The sequence below is a fragment of the Tachyglossus aculeatus genome, chromosome X2 (genome assembly GCF_015852505.1).
Source record: "Tachyglossus aculeatus isolate mTacAcu1 chromosome X2, mTacAcu1.pri, whole genome shotgun sequence".
Lineage (NCBI taxonomy): Eukaryota > Metazoa > Chordata > Mammalia > Monotremata > Tachyglossidae > Tachyglossus > Tachyglossus aculeatus.
In genome coordinates, this window is record NC_052100.1 from 30,562,811 (window position 1) to 30,589,443 (window position 26,633).

The following is a 26,633-nucleotide window of genomic DNA, read 5'->3' on the forward strand; positions in this document are numbered from 1 at the left end:
GGCTTAAATAATTCCCTGCTGCCACACTAACTGTCGAGGGGGCTGACACACAGCCTCTTCCTTCTAAGATTTACTTTTATCACCTGTCAGAGGCCCTTGATTCAAGGGCAGGGGAGTAAACGTCTTGGCCAGCTTAACAGCCCCTTCCCCCATCCCCTTGTGAAGGAGTAGGGGCCCGAAGATCCCAGGGCAGGCCCAGCCCACCAAGCAGGAGTCAGTAGAGTCCTCTCCAGGGGCAGCACCCTTCCCCCCAAACCCCGTCTCCCCACTCCCTTCCTCTTGCTGATCTTGTCACTGCCGTGTCCAAAAGAGCAACACCCCCTCCTACCATTGGGTCCCCAGAAATGGGGTTTGAGTTCTTGGGGAGCTGGGGATATGCAGCGAAACTATGAGGGGTCACCGAGCGGGGAATCTCATTTCCAAGCAAGCTTCTCTCAACTAGGGGAATCACTGGGAGAGAGGACCCAGCTGGCCAGGACAGTGCTGGCATCAGGTCCTCAGGGTTGTCTGCCCGCCCACCGTGCTTCCCTCCATCGGGGCCAGCTGCAGCCGGTCGGCCAGCGGGGTTGTCTGGTCTCTGTTGGTGGAGGCCGACGGTGTCCCGGAGTTCCTCCGGACGGGTTTGGTTCTGCAGCATGGTGCCATCTTCCTGCACACGGAAGTTGTGGCCCTGCCAGAGACGCCCTTTGGCGTGAAAATTGATGCCCGAGTGTAGGCACGCAGACACTCAGTAAATATCAACAGCTAAGGCTTGATCGGCGGGTGAGAGGGGCTCGAAAAGTTCCCCCAATTGCCCCACATTTCCTGCTTCACCGTACACAGTCACCTGCAGGAGGAATGGACCTTTTTCTCATGAATCCAGGTCAGAGGGACTGAGTCCGTCTCTTGGATTCAGGGAGTCACGAGTGCCTGTCATTGGACAGGAAAATTTCTAGCGTCCCACTTTCGTAAGTGATTTTTTAGATCTCTTCTTATTTGAGATGTAACGATCACCTGGCTCAGTCTAAGTAAAGACGAAATGGCAACTTTTAGTTATATCACTATAAAGTGGCAAATCTGTGCATTCAATCATTAGAATTATATCCAGATTAAGTTTCAAGGCCATTATTCTTGAACGGGATTTCATTGTAAATTCAAATGCGTAGCTTTGAATAAAAACATGCCATAAAAACAAAGGATTTAAATGTAATAAAATACATTGAACTAATTTAAAGGTCCTGTAGTAAAAAGAAAAGCGAGCGTTAAGACAAAAAATTTGAGTTGACCTTTAGTTTACATAGTGGATTTTTGGCAGGGTGGTTGATAGTCACCCACCTTTCCCCAGATCACTGTCAAAATCATGCATAATTGATAGATCAAGGCAGTATTTTTTTTAGACTAGACATTATTCACCTAAGCAATTATAATAAACAAGTTAACAGTGAATCATGGGGCTGTAATTCAATCCGAAGTGAAGCTTCATTGGTTTATGGTGTTATGAGAAGATTTTAGAGGAAATGTAATCTCATAACTCAAAATAGTTCTGTATGTCTGTGGCCATTCCTTGTGCCTAGCTGTTCAGTGTTCATGACGACGCACGCCTTCTGCCTGGGTCACAGCTCGTCTGATCAGTTGTATTTGTTCATTTCAATCTTTGCACATCTCCAGGCATTTATAGGTCAGTGTAATAAAGGGAGAACATTTAATAATATATGTGTTTTTATCCAGATGACTGCTTCACTTTAGGTTTCCATGCCTCATGTGAACTGCACTTTGACTTTAATGTGCAGTTAAATAACTCGACATTGAATTTAATGAACAATCCATCCATTCCCCCTTGCTGGCAAAAGTATGTATGTGCACACTTGCGCATGCCTGTGTGTGTGTGTACGTGTGTGTGTGCGTGCACGCTTGCGTAGGGAGAGGGGGCATTTTACATATGGGAATACATGTGTATATTCATGTGGAAATGGGTATGTGGGCCGAACAAAGGTTCATGAAGGTTTGACATTTTTCGTTTAGTGGTTAGGAAGAAGGAAGGAACTGGGGTTTTTTTTTGGTTTGTTTTGCTTTCTTTCCTTTTAATAATGATAGCATTTATTAAGCGCGTACTATGTGCAAAGCACTGTTCTAAGCACTGGAGAGGTTACAAGGTGATCAGTTTTTCCCATGGGGGGCTCACAGTCTTAATCCCCATTTTACAGATGAGGGAACTGAGGCACGGAGAAGTGAAGTGACTTGCCCAAAGTCACACAGCTGACAATTGGCGGAGGCGGGATTTGAACCCATGACCTCTGACTCCAAAGCCCGGGCTCTTTCCACTGAGCCACGCTGCTTCTCACGCTGCTTTCCTTTTGTTTCCCTCCAAATGGTTTTGATGGATTTATCCCAAGCAGAGACAGCTCTGTGCCCTTGGGAGCACAGGACCTAGGCCATTTGAGATCTCCTCAGGTGCAGAGTGCCTCAGTTCCCCAGGATGGAAGCAGGGGACACTGACTGACTGACTTCCCAGTGTTCCCAGGCCAGAATGGGTCCTTCGTGGTAGGTGTTTTGTGTCCTTGCCTCCGGCCCAGTCTCATCCACTCACATCGGGTCCTCCGGCGATAGTGCAGCACCTGCCGCCTTGGGTAGGAGTTTCTGTCATCTCCAAGGGTCATGTGGAGAGAAGCTCCTAGAACAATGGAGTAAGCCGAGAATGTGTTTCCAAGGTGGCCAGTGAAACCGACATATGTTCCCAGCCTCCTTGTTCTGGGTTCTGTCTTCAGCAGGTGCTCAGAATGGAGCTCTACTTTCAGTAGCCACTCAGAACAGTCCTCTGCACACAGTAGACACCCAGAAAGGTACGCTGCATGCAGCTGGATGCCCAGTAAAGCTCCTTGTACACAGTAAGTGTCCAGTAAAGCTCTCTGCAGCCAGTAACTACCCAGTAAAGCAGCCTGCACCCACTGGGTACCTAGGACAAGACTCGGCACACAGAAAGCAATACCCTGCACAAAAGAGCCATTCAGGAGACCCAGGGCAGGCCGGGCCACTGGGTGACTTTGTAATTCATTCTCATCTTGAGAAATTGCCAGGAGAGTGGAGAAAGGAGAGTCAGGGAAGGAGCCAGTAGAGAGACTTTGGGAGGTTCCTCCTTGATGATTTTAATTTTACCGACAAAGGAGTTAGCAAGGTCATCAGGGGCTAGGGAGGAAAGCGACGAAGGCTCCGGGGTCTTCACGAGGAAGCGGAAGGTTTGGCCCAGTCGGTAGGGGTTGTGGGCGTGGGAACTGCTGAGGGAGAAATAGAAGAGTCAGTGCACAGTAGAGAGAGCTGAGTTATAATGGGGTGGAGTGGTTTTGATGAGACAGAAATTGCCCAGTGCTTCATGGCTGTCTGAGGCCCGAGTGCTGGCCCGGCGGAAGGGGACTTGGCCGCTTCCCATGTTTTCTCTAGCCTCTTACATTCCAGATGATTTCTTGTAAACAGAGAAGCTTTCCTTCACCTCCAGATAGTCAGAAAGGGCCCACTGCACCTTCATGTTAAGATCCCAGCTTAAGTTTCAAGACTTTCCCCAGGCCACAAGTCCCTTGCCGGAGGTGGTCCCCTATCTCCTTGTGTGATGCCTTCCTCCCCACCCTGCTTTCCTCAGACAGGGCCCTCTCTCATTTCTACCCCAATCTCATTGTGACCGAGGTACACAGTGGGCTCATTTTCTTCTCTTGTCCTTTGAAGGCTGTGTGGTTTTCTCCAAGGTTGGCGCCTGGCTTGAAAATAACTTAGCTCACCGCTGCGTTTGTTCATCATCCAGCTATCTCGAGTTACCTTCAACATTGCTTCTTTATTTTCTCACTTTCTTTGGACAATTAAAGGAAGTTGTCTCTGCAAGGGTGGGTGGTTTGGACAAAGATAAGAAAAACGATGCCATTAGATTAGTTAGTTCTGAATTACTGCTGTTCCTATTTATTATTTATGTGCTACTGGGGTGTGTGTGCAGTTTACAGCAATTAGGAAACAAATGAAATGGGCCCCTGCCTTGGAAAGCTTGGAAGTTTGAGGGACCGGATTTAATGGGTGAATTTGCACATAATGATTTGCATTTCAAAGTTTAGGAATTGGAGAGAATATTTCGCCAGTCTTAGAAGGCACAGACACGTGATTCTGAAGTTTATGCTTCAGTGTTAAGACGTGGAATATTTGTAAGATTTTCACATCCTGGATGTCATAGATATTTCAGATCAGAAAGAAATTAGTTTGGATTCGATAGCCAACTTTTAATTTTGGAAGTTTCCTCAAGTCCCATCGGTTCATATATGCAGATATAGCCCTATGTATGTATAAATGAGAATGTACCAAATGTGCTCACCCAACTGCCCTACTTTTGCAAATATTTTGTAGCATTAAAACGAGGGGAGGCTAATGCAAGGGTCGTTTGAGAATTATTTCTAGAGAACAAGAAGGGAACAAAAGGAGGAGGAAAAGAGGGGAGAAAGAAGAGAAAGGCATCGATTGAATGAACCCTCCCTTCCTCCCCTGCATTATCCAATTCTGACCCTGATCCTCTTCCTCTTCACCCAACATCCCTCTTCATTGACAGCTGATTACATTAAAAGCATATTACGTGCTGCTGCTGCATCCAGCCCAGACCCCGCCGTTCATCCAGTGCTTAGAACAGTGCTTTGCACATAGTAGGCGCTTAATAAATGCTATTATTATTATTATTCTTATCCAGAAGGGTCAGTCCCACAGCCCTTGCACCCGGGAGGGCCCAGTAGGGAGTTGTGGCTTCCAGAGGTAGGTAGTCAATCGATCATTCCTATTATTTATTATTATTGAGTGTTTGAGTGATTGAGTATTGAGTATTGAGTATTATTTATTGGGTGTTTACTGTGTGCAGACCACTGTACAAAGCGGTTGGGAGAGTACAATATAACAAAGTTGGTAGATACATTCCCTGCCTACAACGAGCTTACAGTCTGGAGGAAGAAGTAAAATCCTCATCTCTCAGCTGTTCTGCCTGGCCATTTTTCGAATTGGCGAGGATGTCAGCGATAATATAGCGGACTGCTCAGAGCACATTGAGGGTAGTTGAGATCATTAAGCACCACATCTCCTCCCCTGCTCCCCTTCAGGTCACGAGATTCTCCCGCCAGCAAGGCACCCCAGGAAACAATGGGACTCTCCACGGATTTCCCCAGCACATTATAGAAATCATGGAAATAATCCCTCAGGCTGGGAGATCTGGGAGAGATGGGGGCCACCGGGTGGGCAGGTCACTGGGGGATCATGTGAAGCATCCCAGCAACAGTCTTCCCAACCCTCCATAGATCATCCTACTTCTGGGGCTTGCCTGCCCCCGCCCGATGCTCCCTGTGAACGAGGGAACGAGGCCCAGGCATCCGCAGAGCCAGCAGGGAGCCTGTCGGAGCAGCCATAGTGTGTCCCCATTGCCACCCAGATGCGTATTGCACAAAGGCAGCTGTGCTGTATTGGCACCTGGAGCCCAGGAGCAACCTTTTCCCTCACAGTGGGGCAAGATCAGACTCAGCAATCTATCCGGGATACCTAGCTGGCTGCGTCTCTCTCCAGGCACCCGGCCAGCAAGGATCGCCGCTCCATTTCTGGGCGGAGAACTGAGCCCAGGAAAATCAAGTGGTTTCCCGGGGACTCCCTGCAGAGAGTCATGTTCCTGATGTCTCTGCCCAGCAGCGCCAGCCCCGGGCGCTTGGTCGTCCTGGTCGCCTCCTTCCCCGGGCCGGTCCCTCTTTCTACCCAGATAATTTCTCACATTCTTCATTTCCAGATCTGTAATCCCGGCTCCATGTGTGGCTTCTTGAGTTTTCCAGCATTTACCTTTAGGTTGCTCTGATTTCTACCTCATGTGCCCAGGATCCGTCTTCCCTCCCCCGAGTCCCAAGGCTGGACCACATTAAAGGTCAGCTGTCCACCACATTAGCCACGCCGTACGTTAACCGTCTCCAAGTGCCATGCCAGCCCCAACCGCAGGCTAAATCCCCGGGAGCGTAAACAGGCAGAGAGGAACGATCGGCCCTGCCCAGCTCCAGGAAAGGCCGACAATCCCTGTGGTGTCAGGGGGCCCCAACTGCTCACCAGTGGGCCTCAACTTGGCACTATCCGATGCTGGACCGTTACTGGACGACTTCTGACATACGGGTGCCTTCTCCCATCTGTGACCGACTTTGACCGCCCCAGACCACCCGTTTACCTTAATGAGAGCAGGTCTTCTCCCAAGGAGTGCACGGTACCAGCTGTTAAAATTATTCACATATATCTTTTCCTTGGCATCCTACAGGGGAGAAGCCATTCAAATGTGATGAGTGTAATTTTGCTTCCACGACCCAGTCCCATCTGACGCGACACAAGCGAGTTCATACTGGAGAAAAGCCGTACAGATGTCCCTGGTGTGACTACAGGTAATGGGTCGTTACCGATGAGGTGGTGAGAAATGAGACGAGGCACGGGTGAAGTTTCCTCTTAAATGACGGCTAAAAATATATCACGTCTACAACGACAGAACTCCAACAGCCATTGTGCCTTAACTTGGGCTTTCATTCTAACACTTCGCCTGGGCTGGGCAATTTTTTTTTCTTTTTCTGTGTGATATCTGTTAAGCGCATACCTATGCTCCAGGCATTGTAAAAACTGCTGGGGTAGATACAAGCTAATCAGGTTGGACACAGGCCATGTCCCATCTGGGTCCTTAATCCCCAGTTTACAGATGATATAATGGAGGCACAGAGAAGTGAAGTAACTTGCCCGTGGTCACACAGCAGACAAGTGGGGAAACTGGGATTAGAACTCAGATCCTTCTGACCTCCAAGCCCGTGATTTTCCAGTAGGCCATGCTGCTCTTCGAAGTTTCTCAAAGTTTTCCAAAATCCGGCCTCGTCTTTCCTAACCCCACTGCTGTAGGTTGCTGGGTGGGCATTCCTCCATACAGTAAGCTCAGGTTTTCAGCGAAATCAGTGATTAAGAGACCGTACTGGTGCTCATCCACATGGACTTTCTTTTTCTTATAATTGTATTTATTAGGCCCTTGCTTTGTGCCAGGCACTGTAGTAAGCACTGGGGCAGATATAGACTAACAAAGTTGGACACAGCCCATGTGCCACATGGGGCTCACGGTCTTAATCTCCATTTTTCAGATGAGGTAACTGAGGCACAGAGAAGTTAAGTGACTAACCCCAGGTCACATAACAAACAAGAGCTGGAGCTGAGATTCTGACTGGGTACCCGTGCAGAGCACTGTGCTAGGCACTTGGGAGAGTACAGTCCAACAGAATTAGCAGACACATACCTTGCCCAGTCTCCTACGCCTTGCCGCTGGGTCCGGGACGGTTACCTGTGTCGTGGGGGTCTGCGCCCATTCTGGGCCAAGCCCCATTATCCTGGAGACCCCGATCCCGACCTCGCCTCTGGCACTCCCTGCTCTACCCCCGGAGCACTGATTGCTTTCCTGAAAAGAGAGTGTGGGGCAAAAGAGTGCCGGACCCAATCTAGTTTCCCGTAGGATGTAGGAATTGACGCGGAGCGATTCTAAGTGCGCTGTTGTGTCCCCAGATCCAAAAAAATGGGCCCAGGCCAAGTAAGTGGATTAGAAAAACCCTGATTAAAAAGCACAGTCTGTGTAGTTACATGATCAAACAGCAATGTAAATACGGATCAGGAAAGACTTTGAATTTCCTTTTTGGGTATTAACAGAAGTACAGTACCTAATTTTCAAACTGTTGAGCAAAAAGGAACTGTATGCAAGCAGCCTTGAGATCTGGCATTATCACATGTTAAATTGAAGTGGACTGTGCTCATTCTCTTCACACCATTTAGAATATTCCCGGGAGGGGAGGGGATTACATCAAGGTAACTTTGCATTTTATCCTGAAGTCAGAGAACTCGCTCAATTGTTAAAATCATGCAAGGACACTGCTGCGGAAGAACATAAAGGCCCTTATAATGTTCCCTCCCACCACTCCGCCTGCCCCCATAGTTGGCAGAGAGCTGCAGAGGCCAGACCTCCTCCTCACCCCCGGGGTTTGATAATAATCCAGATTCAGACCAGGAGGCGGAGGAGCAGCATGGGCTGTCCTGGGCCCCTGCTCAATCTGGGTGCCCAATGGCTGCCTGGGCCAGGACCCGGACACCAATGGACATGGAAATATTTCAGTTTGCGGCTGACTTCTGAGAGCCCAAGCACTGAGGCCTGAGCACAGTGATCTGAGCACTCTAACCTGAGCACAGCGGCACCACTTTTCTGGAAGGACCTGCAAGCGGCCCCTCTGTGCCGGTGTGAGAGGGCAGTCCTGAAGTCAGGGAGAGGAGGCGGGCATTGTCAGGATTTTCCAGGGTCTCCCCAAAATGGAAATCTTTGGGTTTAGTCTGTTTGGGGCGTATGCCAGCTGGATTCCCTCCAGACTTCCTCCTCTCGGGTCCCACCAGGCCCTGGCCATCATCAGCCAGCAGATGTGTTCTGAGAACTCTGGCTCCCCTCCCCCCCACCCCTCCTCCTCCTCCTCTCCTCATCTTCCTCCTTCTCCCCCTCCTTTTCTTTCTTCTCCTCCTCTTCTTCTTCCTCCTCCTCCTCCTCTTTCTTTTTCCTGTTCCTCCTCTTCCTCCTCCTGTCCTCCTTTCTTCCATCTCCTCCTCCTCTCCCTTCTCCTCCTGCTCCTCCTCTTCTTCCGCCTCTTCTTCTTCCTCCTCTTCCTCTTGGTCCTCCTCCTCTTCATCCTCCATCTACTTCTCCCAACACTGCAGCCCCAAGGGCCCCCTTTTTCCCTGGGTTTCTCACAGCGATTGAGCAGAAGGTAAGGTGATCATACCTCTTGTCTGTTCAGCTCATTAGTATTTTGATTATTCTTGGCGATAAAAGGTTTCAACATATTCTTTTCTTGACAAGACAGTTTTATCATTCAATGTACAGTGGAGTTTGCTTATGCAAGTGAACAAAAGGTGAGTTAACCTTGAGTAGAAGTGCAGCAAAAAATGCTAATGCAGGAACATTTCCAAAGGTGGGAACTATTGTGCATTAAATATGGAAATTCGAACAACTGCACAGGCACCCAGAGCTACTCTTTCCCCATGGCAACAGGAACCAGTCAAACATTTTAGACAGAACCAGAAGAAAACTGCTGTTTTGGCTATGGAAAGGAAGTGATGTTGGCTGTAACTCTGCAGCATCTAAAGAGTTGCCCTTCTTATGTAGGAGGTAGTTTGAATGTCTGTCGTTTCCCCCAGGGGATATTAATTGGCTTCCTGATTTTTTTTTAGTCTCAGAAATGAGAAAATCCTTATTTAAAATAGTTTGTGAAGAGGGAAAAAAGAATCATTTGGTTGCAATGATTTCAATATGTAAATAATCATTTCTTGACTCAAGTTTTATTAGGCACTTATTCTTGGAAATCGTTTCCATTTCTGAATTTTGAATTCGTCTTATTTACTGCTTCATTCTTCCAAGATTCTCTAATCCCAAAAGGGAATTGTTTGTTTCAGGAGAACTGTATCAATGCTAATCAGAAATTATTTTTTGGGTGGGGAGATAAAGCTCAACATTAATGAACAGTCTATCATTGTTAAATTTTGACCAAAAATACTTTGTTCATCTGACATTAGTGAAAGAGCACGAGTAATAATAATTATTCATGAAAAAATATGCATGTGGCAAATTCTTCTAGATTTCTTTACAAAACAAGATTCTAATTGGCCTGTGGACCCTGGGGCCATTTTCCAGGTTTGCCCTATTAATTTCACCTCTCTGCTTAGAAGTACAAATGTGTTTTTTCTACTTCCTCCTTCCCTGAAATAACCATGTATCTCTTGTGCTAAGAAATCCATATATGTCACCGTCCCCCCAAACCTCTTCCCTGTCAGTTTTAGTTTTCTGCAGTTGTAGAGCACAGAGTGGGTCTTTTGGGGTGCTGACCGGCAGATGCTTCTAGCCCGTTCAAACTCATTATGGGCAGGGAACGCGTCTGCTAATTCTGTTGTATTTGTGTTCTCCCAAGCGCTTAGTACAGTGGTCTGCACATAGTACATGCTCAATAAATGCTATTGATTGATTCATCTTGTAAGTCCCTTCCAATGCTAAGGGGAAGCAATGTGACCTAATAGAAGGAGCACAGGGCTGGGAGTCAGAGGATCTGGATTCTAATTCTGGCTGTGCCACTTGCCTGCTGTGTGACCTTGGGCAAGCCACTTAACTTCTCTGTGTTTCAGTTTTCTCATCTGTAAAATGGAGATAAGGAACTTGTTCTTCTTCCTGCTTAGACTCTGAGCCATAGGGACTGGGTTCAACCAGATTATCTTGTACGTGCCCTAGAATTTAGAAGAGTGCTTGACATACTAAAGTGCTTCACAAATACCGTAATTTTTTATTATTACCATCATTATGATTACTATTATAATTGTTATCATTGTCATCATCATCAGTACTGTTAAAGCAAGGGGCACAAGCCCTCTGGACTTGTTCATTGCATCACTAGCAATGCTGCTGATAGAGAATGGGGATGCTTAAGACTCCAAGGCGGAGATGAATCCCCTGGCCATGGTTTGGATGTGTCAGCTGGCCCTCTGCGGGTGTGGAGTGACTAGGATGAGAGAGGAGCAGGGGACCTGGTGGTGGAAACTAGACTTCTAGGCCACCAGCCAATTTAGGACCTGGGCAAGCTGGAGGCAGGTTTCCCGGTCTAGCCTCATCTCCCCCAATTTCTAGGAAGAGGAACGCTTTCTTGGGAGCTCTAAGGGAAGGGATAGACCTTGGAATTTCTAGACCATCCTCTCTTTCTTTCTCTCACTCTCTCTATTTTGCCCTTTCCCCTTCCCAGTCTCAGTTTTCCTGGGATTTTGCCCGTTTGGCCCACAGATAGAAAGGCCTTTTGTAGCCCACGTTGTCACAGCCCTTTGTTGAGCAGTTAAAGACTGAAATATAAATACATGAATAAATGAAATCAATGAAAAAGACCCCAGGGGTTCGCATGGTGAAATAAAAAATGCCCACAACTAACAGATACGAATAGACTTTTGTGCTCATCATGTCTTTAATTTGAAAGGAGTAACATTGGTTTAATTTAGAATCAGCAATAATGGAAAAGGTCAATTTCAAAAGAAGATGTAATTCTAACAGACATTTTAAAAACAGGAATACACATATAGTCCAAATAATCTTTGTTTAACTTTTTAATCCTGGCTCGTACTGACATTTAAGCAGTGCCAGAGCTTAGAACAGTGCTTTGCACAGATGCTTAACAAATGCCATTATTATTATTATTATTATTATTATTATTATTATTTAAAGTACTGGTCTTTATGGTGACTTTGGTTTGCATTTACCCAGATTAATTTTTTCCCCTAACAAAGTTTTAAGCTTGAAATAGCTGGCTGTCCTTCATCTTCACAGAAGTTGCCACTGACAGCAACACTGACCTGTGGGTGTCCATGTGGCCGGAGGCCACCAGGACACATCCTTTCCCTGACCCTCGGCCCTGGTCCCAACTGCCCAGGACCCCTATGCCAACTATCTCTTGCTGGGTAGTTGCATTCACTGTTTTCCCTTCCATGTCCTCGGCCTAATGATCCCTTGAAGCTTCTGCTGAGAACGAGCCTCTCTTTTCGCTGTAGAAATAAGAACCATCCAGTGATGGAAAACACGGTTTGCTGACCCAAGGCCCGAGGTCCTGCCCTTGTTTTGGCCCCGTAAGCCAGGACCTGCTCTTCCAGATCCTTGCTGATGTGGAGCTATGCTCCCCCAGAGGGCAAGCAAGGGCCTGGGAAGGGGAACTCCTGGATTTCTGTGAGTGCAAGGTGCCTTTCGGTGCACAGGAGATTTTCTCTCAGTGACCCTTTGCCTCGAGGATTCATTCATTCATTCAATTGTATTTATTGAGCACTTACTGTGTGCAGAGCACTGGACTAAGCGCTTGGGAAGTACAAGTCGGCAACATACAGAGACGATCCCTACCCAACAACGGGCTCACAGTCTAGAAGGGGGAGACAGTCAACAAAACAAAACATGTAGACAGGTGTCAAAACCACCAGAATAAATAGAATTATAGCTATATGCATATCATTAATAAAATAGAGTAGTAAATATGTACAAGTAAAATAAATAGAGTAATGAAGATGTACAAATATATACAAGTGCTGTGGGGAGGGGAAGGAGGTGGGGCGGGGGGTGCCATGGGGAGGAGGAGAGGAAAAAGGGGGCTCAGTCTGGGAAGGCCTCCTGGAGGAGGTGAGCTCTCAGTAGGGCTTTGAAGGGAGGAAGACAGCTAGTTTGGCGGGTGCGTGATGGGAGGGCATTCCACCAGGGGAAGGACGTGGGCCGGGGGTCGACGATGGGACAGGCGAGAACGAGGCACAGTGAGGAGGTTAGTGGCAGAGAAGTGGAAGGTGCGGGCTGGGCTGGAGAAGGAGAGAAGGGAGGTGAGGTAGGAGGGGGCGAGGTGATGGACAGCCTTAAAGCCGAGAGTGAGGAGTTTTTGCATGAATGAGGTTGCAGCCTCACCATTGGCAGTGGCATCCCAGAACCACGGGACAGCACTCCTGCCCTGTTAGAGGCCTTAGGACGCCACAGCTGGTCCTAACGGCCCAGTTGAACAGTTGTCCACTTGGTTCTCATGAGATGCGCAAGTGGCCTTTAGGGACCCTGGGAGAGGTTTTCTCTTCTGGTTTTCACTGCCACGTGATGGCTGCGTCCCGTAAACCAGAAAGTTAGTGCTTTCTCTTGGAATATTAAATCCCGGGTGTCTTTCTAAGTGGGCCCAGCCTTTGCCCTTTGAGGGCCCAACTGCTGAGATAATAATAATAATAATAATAATAATAATAATAATAATGGCATTTATTAAGCACTTACTATGTGCAAAGCACTGTTCTTAGTGCTGGGGAGATTACAAGGTGATGAGGTTGTCCCACAGGGGGCTCACAGTCTTAATCCCCATTTTACAGATGAGGCCACTGAGGCACAGAGAAGTTAAGTGACTTGTCCAAAGTCACACAGCTGACAATTGGCAGTCGGGATTCGATCCCATGACCTCTGACTCCAAAGCCCGTGCTCTTTCCACTGAGCCATTCCGAAACATTTCATGCCTCTGAAGTGTTTCAACTTGACTAGGAAAGAAAAAGTTCTAAATTCTGAGTGAATGATTCCCTACCAAGGTGATAAGGACAATCGTCTCTAACGTTATTTCAGGATCCAGTGAGTATGGAGCACCTGGTCATCCCGGGCTACTTGTCCCTCTGCCCGTTGTGGGTGGGTGGGTGGACTCAGCTCAGCAGCCTCAGTTGCTGAGGCAGCACAAACGTCCCTTGCAAGCCTCTAAATTAAGACCGGTAAATTGGAACCCCTCCGGAGGTGATTTTTGACATACTTGTGGCGAAATCCAGAAACAAGCAGATTCGGGCCCACCTTCCTTACCTCAGATAGGTCTCCGCTAGCTCCCAAGCAACAGAAATTAATTTTGGTAAGAGAAAATCTGGACATTTATTCTGAGGTCTTTTGTGTAAGAGTCTCCAAAGTGTCAGCTTTGGTTTGCCATGCAATAAGTTGTTTGTTGATCTAGCTGAATTAGGCAGAGGGATCACAGATTAATTACAGAGCCATTTTGAGCACAGTGACCGTACTTTCCCTTTACTGTCTCTTAAAGTAGAATCCAAATAAACATGTTTATTTTCCCTGCTGCCGCTTGTTAATCCCAAACCCAGTCATTAGAAAAGGACCAAAGATACCTGTGGGGAAGGCCTTCCTAAGAGGGATTGCTCCGGCCAATCCCTTGGGGACCAGTTAGGCATCCCAGGATATATTGTGGCAGAAAAATTGAGTCCTTGGAGAGAAAAAAAAAAAGAAAACATTTAGGGGGCAGTAGTCTGTTGTATAAAGTCCTATTCCTCAGACACCACAGCCATTATACCTTACAAAGCAGCTGGGAAGCTCTTTCGCCCCTCCGGAGGGAGAGGTGACTGGGATCAAGCTTCTGGGGAAAGGCGGACATTGAGGGTTTTTGTTTTTCTGATGGAAAGAGCCCAGAGTTTCATGTTGCAGCCCATCCCTCAGTTCCCATCCTCTCTGTGGATCTGGGAGAATGACGTTGCCACCAAGCAGCCCCTACTGCCCCCGCCCCCGAGTCACCCTATTCCCTTCCGAATATCAGGCCCCAGGGCCGAGTTGGACGTCGTCAATTTTAGCTGCTGGAGGTCAAACCAGCAACCTGTCCTAGGGAGCGAAAACCAAGGGTTGATAGAGTTTGTTCTCTCTTCCTCCTCCTTACAGTCCAGAACCCCCATCCTCCCTCCTGGCTGGTCCCAGCCCCCATTCTTGCCTCAGTTTCCCCATTCCCTCAGTCTCCACAGCCATCAGAAAAGCCCCAGATTGTCCTCATCTGAGATTGGGGAGCCACCCACTCCAGGCCTAGCTTTTCCAGAAGCAGGAGTCAGCACCCAGGCCCGCAGCGTCAGGATGCTCCACTCCCTGGCCTAGCCAGGGGCCTCCCGGTGAGTCAAATGGTGCCCTAACTGTCTATCCCAGCTGAGTGGGCTCCACCTTCCACATGGAGCAGAAACCCCAGTGGAGCCGTCAGTACACAGCTCTTTCCATCCCCACAGTGCAGTGGCTCATTGCTTAAAAAAGGAGGACAGACAGGTGTTAGCGTAAGGAGATGGTGGAGTTTGGGTAAGCTGTCAGGAGCTGTTCAGCAGGAGAGGCATTTACCTTGTGCTGAGCCATAGGTTTTTCCTTGAGGGCGTAAACGGAGATTTTCTGAGTCAGGTCATTCATTCAATCGTATTCCTCAACCCTCTCCGTTCTGGAAAGTCGAATGGAGGGCAATTTACCAAAAGGAAGCGGTATGTGTGGCCTTGTGGAAAGACTATGGGATTGGGAGTCAGGAGAGCTGGATGCTAGCTCCAGCTCTGGTCCTGGTCTTGCGAGGTGATCTCGGGAACATCACTTGACCTCTCTGGCCGCAGTTTCCCCATCCATAACGTGGGGCTAGGGGACTTGCTTCTCCCTACATCAGTGGGAAAGTGGGGGGATAAAAGAAAGTGCTGTACAGAATCAAGGTCCCGTGTAATAGGATGGTTAATTGGTTCTTGTGACAGCTGAAGAAAGGAACAGAGCTTCACAGCTCATGAAATCAGTGTAAGGCTTCAGGATTGGCATTTGTTGAGGACTAAGATCACGCTGCTCACTGTGTGAATAAGCTGGTCAGTTCAGCTCCTACTGTGTGCCAAACACTGTGCACCTCTGCAATGTGGAACTGGGCAGTACTAAGCTCAAGGAGCTTGCAATCAAGGGAAAGGAATAACAACAACAATAATAATAATAATAATAATTGTGTTATTTGTTAAGTGCTTTCTATGTGCCAAGCACTGTACTAAAAGCTGGGGTAGATACAAGCAAATCAGGTTGGATTCAGACCATGTCCCACATAGGTCTCACAGTCATAATCCCCATTTTACCGATGGGGTAACTGAAGCACAGAGCAGTGAAGTGACTTGTCCAAGATCACACAGCAGACAAGTGGCAGAGCCGAGATTAGAACCCAGTTTCTTCTGTCTCCCAGGCCCCTGCTGTATCCACGAGACCACGCTGCACTCTCGACAACAACAATAAGAAGAATTAGGATAACCGTGGTATTTGTTAGACACTTCGTATGTGCTAAGCCCTGGGAAAGTTACAGTCACATACGGCCCAGTCCCTGTCCCACATGAGCCTCGCAGTCTAAAGGAGAGATGAGGAAATTGAGGCTCAGAGATGTTAAGTAACATGCCCGAGGTTACACAGCAGCTGTTGGCAGAGCTGGGTTTCGAACCCAGGTCTCCTGACTCCCAGTCCTGTGCCCAGTCCATTAAGCCACGCTGCCTTTGTGCTGTAACGGTCTGCTCTGGACTGGCTTGTGCAGCCTGCAGTGTAGATGTGGAAGGGAACAGTGAGATAGGCGCCCCATCCATCTCCCCATGCCCGCCGTGGCCGAGCCAGGCCCTGGCATCACATTGAGGTTGTGCCCGGGCCTCGTCTTTTCTGTGCCAACGGTGTCTTCTGGGACCCCCTTCTCTGAGCCGTTCGCAGAAGCTGCTGCTCTCCGCTATTTTGGCTTGTGACATCACTGTCTAGAAACAAAAATATGTGGTTACCAAACTCTAGTTTCTAGAGCAATAAAGTGTTCCGGGGTGTTATAAAAGCTCTAAATATATCAAAAGACTCTAGTGACATCATAAACCAGTAGAACATCACTCTGGTGGCTTATTGTGATATCACCCGACCCCTTCCATATTTACAGCCTAGCATTCTGTTCCTCCCCCAGTTCTGTTGCTCAGCTTTATGTTTCTGCAGGCTGACAGCTCCAGCCTTGTTCTCTCTGCCCAGTTTTCCACTGATTCCAACATCGGATCCGTCTGTTCTTGTGTGCCGCTGGTCTCCCCCTCTCCCAAATGGCTGTATTTCTGACAGTGTTCCGCTCTAGAGCCGGCAACCAGTGGCTTCTGCGAGATATGTGACGAGGCCGAGGCGGGTACCGGAGTCAACGCTTACGGATTGTGGCCAGAGAAAGCCCCCCTGCACTCCCCGGGTAGCAAGAGAGGGCACTGGATTTGTGCCTGGGCATCTTGCAGGGCAGTGGGTCAGCAGAACCTGCCCTATAAACAAGGGAAGGCAAGTCAGCGAGCTGCCCGGGACATAGCTAATTGCTCGTTTTACCCTGCCAGGGGCATTTGCAAACATCTTGAAAGGGCCTTCTGTCCAACCATTGTGGGGGCCCCATTCATCGTGCTTCCAGCTTTCTCGGGTCCCCCCCTCCACCCTGTCTCGGTTTCCCTCCTTTTCTATCCAGTAACTCACCAGCGGTTCAAGTGACATCTTAGCCCCAGTGAAAAAAGCTGCTCACCACAGAGTCAGGGGATTATGAGAGGAGTGGTGCAAAGTAGCAGATTTGAGTTTTTCTGTTGTGGTTTTGTTTTGTATTTTGTATTTGTTAAGCACTTACTGTGTGCCAGGTACTGTACTAAGTGCTGGGGTAGATACAATATAGTCAGGATAGACACAGTCCCCATCTCCACCGGGGTTTCACAGTTTTAATCCCCATTTTACAGGTGAGGTAACTGAAGCTCAGAGAAGTTAAGCACCTCACCCAAGGTCACACGGCAATCAAGTGGCGGAGCTGGGAATAGAAACCACGTGGTTCCCTTCCTGCTGGGAGCTGAGCTTAGTAGATTGTTTCATTCATTCAGTCGTATTTATTGAGCGCTTACTGTGTGCAAAGTGCCAAACTAAGCACTTGGGAGAATACAAAATAACGATGTCTACCTAGTTGCTTCTGAGCTTCCTTGCTTTCACCAGGTGAGGTACTTTTTGAGCCGTGGCTATGAGGCATTTTAGAAAATGACCAGGGTGAGAGCCTCCTCCCCGTCCTCCCTGAATGCTCTTCCTCTCTGTCTCTCTTCAGCAGCAAAAATGGGCTGTGCACACACTCAGGGGAAATGCCCGAGGAGTAGGAGGCATCTGAACGGCATCCCTAGGTGCTGCCGCAGCCTGGAGTGGGAGCAGGGGCTTGCTTACCTATGGGTTCAGATGGAGCACCTCCTGGTTAATCATCTCTCTAGGCCCTTGGAAAACTGAGATGGCTCATGGCTGCATTGATTGCACAGCCCAGCCCACCGGCCTAACCAGATGAGGCCAGTACAGACTGGGGACAAGCACACAGTCCCTCGCCCTGCCTGTGTGCACCCAAACCCACACATGTGCACACAAACCCACACACAAACACAAGAACGCGCACACCCGCCGGATCTATTTTTAGCCAGGCCCCCACTTGAAGGACCCATAGCTCGGCTGCACGAGAGTGTGAAAACAAGCCTGCAGTTTTCCAAAAAGGGCTTTTTTTAGTTTAAAAGTGGAATATATGTTTTCTTTAGCTGTAAAAGCACAATCAAGGCAACATGATAAGTGAGTCAGTGTTGTAAAAGTAAAACTAATTTTGCCTTCACTCACATGAGCTATAGGAGGAGGGAGCTTTATTGTCTCTGGGAAGGTGATAAGGCAGAGTAATTGTATATTATACTGTCCCGGAACATCTGCCTGAAGACTGTTGGAGCAATTCATCTATCATGGACGGTGCGGCGTGTTTTGTCTTTCGAGTCGGAGCCGTCCCCACCGCCGGCCCGCGCGGAGGTTTTGATAGGGACTGTGGCTGGGCCGGGCTCACATTAATCAGGCTCCTTGTTCAACACTCCAGCTGACATAATTACAACCTGTGCACAGCAGTTATTCAAGTCGAGTCCTTGTCACTCGTGGTGCGAAACTACACAGCTCAGATCCCGAAGGAGATTGCCTTATCACACAGAACAAGGGCTCACAGGAGTTGAAGAGAATAGAAATGGGAAAATGTCTTCCGGGAGTGCTATATAGTCCTTTAAAATAAGACATTTGAGAGACTTACAAGGGACAAAGAGAAGCATCGTGCGGGGCCTGAAATGAACAGGTTATTATTTTTAGAAGGATTACACAGGCCGTTTTGGGGAAATGGACATGGATTATTAAAGAAATTCAGGGCTCTCTTATCATTCAGTGACTCGGCTCTATTAGTTTTCTTCAGAAGTGATAAAATAGTTTTAGACTGATAAGAGCTCTAAGGACCTCTCGATTGAATTCATCGGAACCTGACTCATAAAAGCGACCACGCTGCCCGGGGAGTCCCGCATGGACCAGTGACGAGGGGCAGGCGGGCGAGCAGATGGGGTCAGCGCCAACCGGCAAGTTCATAAGCCACGCAGGTGCCACACAGGAGTCGGGAAGAGACTCCTGCCGGATCTGGCCGTTTTTGGCCCGGGGTGGGGGACTCTTCACACTCTCTTCTGAGGGAGAGAAGGCTGGCGACGCTGCCCGTTCCCCACCTTCGCCCCGGGGCCGACGGTAACGTGCATAGCTGAAATGGCTAAAATGGAATTTCTTCCTCGGGCAGAATATTAGAGTGTGGGAGCGTCTGGTGATTTATGCCAACAGAGTCTATAAAGCTGCCCAATAAACCATGTTCTTCTGGGCACGTGGCGCGGTCAAGGACCGTTCTCTGGGGAGAACCTGGGCGGTGGAGGGGAAGAGGAGGGCACGCCCATCCCAAAAAAGAGGGGTTCTGACTGGGCCGGCAGAATCTCCGTAGACACTGATCTTGGCTCCTGGTTCCGTGAACATTTTCCTCGGATTATCTGAAACGTTGCTGTGAGCGGGGCTCAGAGCTGGGAGCGCCACAGTGAATTCTGTTTTTGAGATGACCGAGTGGGATTTGCAGAGTCTGTGTTTTTCTCCATGATGTGACTTCTTTAAAGGTTCGAACGGGCAAAGTATTCCAAAGTCGACCGTGGGGTCCCAGGAGGCCTTGGTAGTTTATGCGGCTCAGGCGGCTGGATGAATGTGGGTTTTGCCACTCCGGGACCTCCCATGCCAGGCGTGTGGGGTCTCTGCTGAGGACTGCCACCAGAGCCTTCCCCCAGTGCCTGCTCCCGGACATGCTGCTTCATGCCCCACCAACTGGGTGGCCCCTGTCTAGCTTGGCCAGACCTTCCCAAACAGTTTTTTTTGTTTGTTTGTTTGTTTTGATATTTATTAAGCGATTACTAGGCACTGTACTGTGCCCACAACCTCTGACTCCCAAGTCCGTGCTCTTTCCATGTAGCCACGCTGATTCTCAACCCTACAGCACTTATGTGCATATCTTTAAATTATACGTTATAAATTATTTATTCATATTGTTGTCTGCATCACCCTCTAGAATATAAGCTTTTCCTGGGCAAGGAACATATCTGCTAATTCTGTTGTATTATGCTCTCCCAAGCAGTTCTCTGGACATAATAAGCGCTCAATAGATATGATTGATTGGCTGTGAACCCAGTGTGGGCTAGGAAAAATGCTTAACCTAATTACCTTGAATCGACCCCAGCACTTAGTACAGTGCTTGGCACTTAGTAAATGCTTAACAGATACCACAATTGTTATTTCCTCTTGCCTCCAGAACATTTCCACATTCAAGCCCTGCCCACACCTTAACCTCAAGAAGCCTAAACCTTCCATCTCAAATCCTCCTCCCCCTCACTTTCCCATCACAGTTGACACCAACCATCCATCTCATCTCTGAAGCTCGCAACCTCACCATCACTCTTGACTCCCCCATCTCTTTCCGCCCCCATCTTCAGTCTGTCCCTAAATCCTGACGATTTTTCCTCTCCACAACATTTTCCAGAACTGCTCCTTCCTCGCCACTTAAATAGCCACCCTGCTGGTCCAAGCCATTGCCATATCACCCTTTCCTACTGCGTCAACTGTCTCACTGGTTTCCCTGACTCCAGTCTCTCCCCTCTCCATTCTGTATTTGACTTTGGGGTTGAATCATCTTTCCAAAATGCTGTTCTGTATTCTGAGGTGCTTTTTTCCCCACCTCAAAAATCTCCAGTGGTTACCCATTCCTGTCTGCATCAAGCAGAAACTCCTGAACATTGGCTTTAAAGCACTCCACCCATTCTCACCTTCATACCTAGCCACTCTCTTCTTCAGCAGCATCCTACTTCATGGTCTTAGTTTCTCTCAAGCCAACTTATTCCCTGTGCCTCATTCCTATCTCTTTTGCCAGGGACCTCTTTCTTGTGCCCTCCTATCTGGCATTCCCCTCCCCTTCAAATTGAGAAACAGTGTGGACTAGCAGAAAGAGCAAAGACCTGGAGTCAGAGGACCTGGGTTTTATTATTATTATTATTATTATTATCATCATTATTATTATTAATCCTAGCTCTGCCACACGTCTGCTGTGTGACCTTGGGCAAGTCGCTTTACTTCTCTGTACCTCATTTCCCTCATCTGTAAAATGAGGATTAAGACTGAGAGCAACTTGAGGGACAGGGACTGTGTCCAACTTGATTATCTTGTATCTACCCCATTGCTTAGTACAGTGCCTGGCACATAGTAAGTTCATAACAAATAGCATTTAAAAAATCAGCTGTCCCCATCTTCAAAGTACTTCTGGTACCTCCTTCAGGAAGTCTTCCTGATTAAATTTCTCATCTCCACTGGATGAATACCTCAGTATCACTTTGGCACTTCACTAAATATGCATTTGTAGACTCAAAACCATCTGTAATAATAATAATAATAATGACATTTATTAAGCACTTACTATGTGCAAAGCACTGTTCTAAGCACTGGGAAGGTTACAAGGTGATCAGGTTGTCCCACAGGGGGATCACAGTCTTCATCCCCATTTTACAGATGAGAGAACTGAGGCACAGAGAAGTGAAGTGACTTGCCCAAAGTCACACAGCTGACAATCAGCAGAGCTGGGATTCAAACCCATAACCTCTGACTCCAAAGCCTGTGCTCTTTCCACTGAGCCACACTGCCCTGGTGTACGTATTGACTTACATACCACTTTTTAAACATCAATCCATCTATAGCTCCCCCTCTCCTCCTTTTTCCTAGGTGTTCATTTTTTCAGTGTCTGTCTCCTCTACTGGATTTTAAGATCTCTGAAGGCAGGGATTGTGCTTACTAACTCTATTATACTCTCAAGCCTTTAGTACAGTGCTCTGTACAGTGCAGATGCTCAATAAATAGAATTTTTATGGTATTTGTTATGCACTTATTATGTGCCAGACACTGTGGTAGATAGGTTGGTCATAGTCCCTGTCCCACATGGGGCTCACAATATTAATCCCCATTTTACAGATGAGGTAACTGAGGCGCCCAAAGAAGTGAAGTGGCTTGCCCAAAGTCACACAGAAGACAAGCGGAGGAGCCAGGATTAGAACCCAGGTCCTTCTGACTCTCCGGTCTGTGCTGTATCGACTAGGCCATGCTGCTTCTCGTTATTGATGGATTGATAAGAAAACTCCAGGCTAAGTAAGATGGAAAGTTCCAGAGAATTGGCATATCAAGAGACAAAAGAAATGGGGTGACTCTAGCATACAGTTTCACACTAATCAAAGAACAATTTTCATTCTTCGAGTAACAGTTGATATTTATTTTGTCCGGTCCCCGCACCCTGTAAGACATATCGGATTCTCCTCGACGTGGAAATCCTTGGTGTAAGGCCCAAGGTGGCCACTGTCCCCGGACTCACAAGCCACTCTGTCCTTGGGCCACTCTGCCCACTGGGCCGCTCTGGCCCCTGTGTCTGTTTTAACAGTCAGTCCTAGGGTGAAGGAATGGGTCTAAGTCCCACACCCCAGTCTTTTCTTTTCCCACATCCCAGCCAAATGAGTGGGGAAAAGATCTGGGCATATGCTGTGCCAGGAGACTAGCCATAATCCTGTGGAGCATGAAGCTTTCAGGGTACCACTGTCCTGAAACCCCAGGCTTTTGAAGGGTGAACATGGGAGGAGATGAATTTCCTTCCCTCTTTGGTCACTTCCCCAGCCTCTTGATGGATTCTGAGGGTTGGGGAGCGGACCAAAGCAGGATACTAGCATCTGAGCCTTGGGGCTGGTGTGGCGTCAGCGCCCTTTCCCCTTGGCCCATCCCGGCGGGACCAAGTGGGCTTGTTGTTTCTGGGTTCTCTGGGCCCGAAGAGTGTTATGGACCTTGTCTCTTAGCTGTGTTGGGACTTGGGAAGAGTCTGCAAAGGCTTGTCCTGGAGGTTGGTATGGGGGATCCCGCTGCTGGTGTGGGGAGGATCATTCTGCACACAGTGGGCCCCCAATACAGCGCCATTACAGCGTTTTGCACACAGTAGTTACCCAGTATGGTGCTCGTCTACTTGTGGAATAAAGAATCCCAGTTTTTGACACCACTCTTTTGTTCTTTTTCTATCTTTCTCTGTCCTACAAATGGTCGCAAATGCCAGAACCGTTTTTTCTGTGTCCTCCTCTTTTCTCTCATTCCATTTCAAGGTTTCCTTTTGCTAAGAAGGACTTGGAGCACTCCTTCATGAAAGCAGGCTCAATTCTTGCGATTCCATTCTTCTTTTCAGAACAGTTTTAATCTACCAGGGTTGTAATTAAAGTGTCTCTGCGGACACACTAGCTGCCTCCTACTTTTGTGGGTGTTAATACATACTCCTTAGGCACAAGTGCCCTAAAATGGAACCTTTAGCAAGAATCAGAAAATCAGTTCAGTGTCTTCTCAATGTGGCAGAGCCGTGGGCAGCTGCAGCCAGCCTGGAAGTGGTAATCAGAGATTGGGCGACTCTCAGAACAGAGTCTTCGGGAAGACTGTGGTCCAAAGAGGGAGACGTGAAAACAGTGCCAGGCATTGGGGGTGATATTGCAGTTGCAGTTGCCATCTTCCCGGTCCATGGTGTGGGAGAGACCGTAGGACACAGGGATGGTGAGAGAGATCTCGCAGATGGTTACCGTCCTTAGGGTTCAAAGGGGCCACTGCACTGTATCCTAACACAGAATCTCCTCTTGCATGCCTGTGTCTTCCCAAGCTTTCCCTTGCAAATCAGTGTCTGCTTATCCCTGTTGCTGGTTGAGTGAAAAGGATTTGGCTGTGGGGATCAGGAACTCCATGTTCTCTTCCCGGCTTTTTTGGCTGGGGCTGGACCTTCAGTGGGGAAGTTTTTCCGACCGGAGGTTTTTAATCCCGGTGGGTGAATGTGGCCTATAGAAAGTCAAAAAGTCCTCTTCGTGTGAAAAATCCCCCTTGCTCCTGGAGCACCAGCAGCACGGGGTTCTCCTTGAGGACAGACCCTCCCATTGAACCAGAAGGCCCCCATGGTAAGTGGGGCATCAGTCTAGCCCAGGCTGCTCGTGGGAGAGTGGGACACCTGCACGACTGGATCCCCAGACGTCATGCTCAAGGCATCGAGTGGAAATTGGCGTCTACTGGGGGCGATGAGAGTTTACAAGCCCCTCTCCCCCGACGGCCCCGCTGGCCTCATTTTCCTCCCATTTCCCACCAAGAAATTCAGCCCAAGCTTCTTCAAGAGCAGCTGTGGCTTTCCCAGCTCCCTCTGGGTCTGGACCATTGTTTGCTCCGCTGCTTGGCTGCTCCTCCCTCTCTCTTGCTTGGACCGCGTTTGGCAAGAGTGAGGGGTGGTGGTGGTTGGTGACAGAACCGGCTTTCTATTTTGCTTTGCTACCAGGGCCACTACCTGCTGAGATTTCCCCATTTTTGGAATCAAGATTGTCTTCTCTTTCTTTGCTCCCTCAGTGAGAGTTTGCTCTGCTCTCCCTTTTCCCAGTTTCGTACCCACCCTTAAAGAATATGTATCTTCATCACTGAGTTTACTTCTTCTGGTGACTGATGGGCCTTGTAGGTGTTTTCATTCCTAATTGGTGTTTCAGGGAATGGTGGGGGCCGGGATTGGGTCTGATAATCCTATTGTACTTCCCTAAGTGCCAAGTACAGTGCTTTGTACACAGTAAGGGCTCTTTAATAAGTACAATGGATGGGATGATTGACTGCTGGCCTGGCAGAGTAAGTATGGTTGTATTCAAACTGGTTAAAGTGAAGGCCAGGTTCATGGCTGATGTGAGAAGGAGATAGGCATGTGTTGAAGTGCCATGAAATAATTCCATAAATAAATGCCACGTGATGGTGGCTATCTGTCCAGCTGTGTACACTCGCTGACCCACATTTGAATGTCTCCTTGCTCTCTCCCTGCTTAGGTCCAACTGTGCTGAAAACATCCGCAAGCATATCTTGCACACGGGCAAGCACGAAGGCGTGAAGATGTACAACTGCCCCCAGTGTGACTACGGCACCAACGTCCCCGTGGAGTTCCGCAATCACCTGAAGGAGCAGCACCCCGACATCGAGAACCCTGACCTCGCTTACCTGCATGCAGGTAAGACGTTCTCCTGTCTCAGCTCCGGCTCTGGCGCGGCTCCAGCTCAGCTCCAGCACGACCTCGGCTCCCGTGCGGGCTTGGCTCTGACACGATTCCAACTCCAGCTCCGTTCTGGCATGATCCCGGCCCAGGACTGTGGTTCCCACTGTCCCAGGCAGGATCTGCCCGGAGAACAACCCCTCCCCTCCTGGGGTTCCCTCTCCGATACCAGGGGGCACCTGGAGCTGTGGGATTTGAGAAGGGAAAGCAGAGAGTGGCTCGATCCTTTTCTCTAGGAGGTGGCAGTGGAAAGGAGGGGAAAGAGGGTGAGGTGGTGCCAACTGATCCAAGGCGAAGGCCACAGATAAGCCCGAGGGTAGGGATGGCACAAACCTCTATTGCCTGCCAGAGTTGCTAGAATGTGGCGAGCCGACTCGTTCATTGGTTTCTGTTGTCTGATCAAAGGGGTTGGAGGAGCTGCAACCCTCAGCCCATCACCTCGTCTGGCTAGGCTACCTCAGCAGCCCAGGGGCCCAGCCCGGGATACCTTTCTTATGCATCCCCTCTGCGAGGGCAATCCAAGAGGGCAAATTTGAGACAGTCTCTCTCTCCCTCTATCTTTTCCTGTCTCCAGTTTTTTCTCTCTCTCCATCTCTCTTGATGTCTCCCTCTGTGTCTCTGATTCGCAGTCAATCAGTCAGTCAGTGGTATTTATTGAGCGCTTACTGAGTGCAGAGGGAAGAGATTCCAGAGGCTCTGTGACTCAGTGCTGGCTCTTGGAAGTGGGAAGGAGCTGCTGTGGGGAAGTTGATCCCGGCCACCTCGGGGTCCGGCTCAAAACACAGGTGGGCCCTTTCTCTCAGGGCGAGGGATCCCCAGGCCGAGCCCCTTGTGCCCAGCTGCCAGGATTGTGCCCACAGAGACCCTCGCAGATGAGGCATTGCTTGTGTCACCAGCGTGGATATTGGTCAAGAACGTTGCCTCGTTGCTGCGAGGATGAAAGGTTGGTGTGAGCCAGGGTAGGCCTTGTGGGTCTGTGCTGTTGGGAGGCCTGCTCTTCCCCACCGCTGCCAACTCCAGGGAATGGTGAGTGGGATGGTCCCTCCCCACCAGGGCTGCCCCTGCAATGTTCGCCTCCTGCAGCACGTGGGCAGGGGCTGCTTTCCCACCTTTGCCAGGTGCCGGCCGGGCCCCAAGGGAAGGCCTGATGCTGAGGAGAAAGAGGCCCCTGGGCTCCACTCTGCAGGCTTCCTAAAAGCCTCCTGCCTCAACTAGGAGTAGATTCCAATTCAAGCTGACACTTTTTATTTACAGAGATTTTAGCACAGGTGTCAGCCATGCGATTTCATGAATCTGATGATGGGTGGGATTGTAAACTTTCAGGCGCTGATATAAAATCCCGGCAGTGTTTTATGCCCCGGCCTGAAGGAGTCTCTCAACCACATCCTCTAGCTCTACAATATTAATGTGTTGAAAATTTTGTGAGCCGAAATCCAGTGAATCAGGTTGCCCCGTTATTTGATAAAAGATTCTGATTCCTAGCAGGGAGAGATGGAGTTTCAGCTGGCTAGGACAGGAAGAAAGACCTGCCCTCACCAGGGCCAGGCTCAGGCTGCATCTCAAGCAGTCGAGAGCAGCTGCCCAGACAGGGCACTTGCCAACCAGCGGCTCTGAGGTTTGGGCATTTGTTGGTTGGGCCTGAGGTCGCTGTGCTGGGGGTGAACTCCCTGCTGGGTTGGGGCATCCGGATAGTTTCAGGCCCAGGGTGCCTGTCCTGCTGGGGGTCTGCCTGGAGAATGACTGTCCTGGTGTGGACCTCAGAGTCCATTTACCTCACCTCTTCCCTTTCCCTGGCAAAATTGCCACATCCTTGCCTTGACCCCACCCCCAATGCAGCACTGTGTGCATATATGATCATCCTAC

General features: G+C 48.9%; 1 protein-coding gene across 1 annotated transcript in view; it reads left to right on the plus strand.

Moving 5' to 3' along the window:
* The window catches only part of ZNF407 (zinc finger protein 407), a 258,339-nt gene that overhangs the window by 167,652 nt on the left and 64,054 nt on the right, over positions 1 to 26,633 (plus strand). The window contains exons 6-7 of the mRNA XM_038771411.1: positions 6,272 to 6,392; positions 24,550 to 24,728. Of these exons, the coding sequence (XP_038627339.1) occupies positions 6,272 to 6,392; positions 24,550 to 24,728 (300 nt within the window). The remainder of the gene's footprint in view (positions 1 to 6,271; positions 6,393 to 24,549; positions 24,729 to 26,633) is intronic.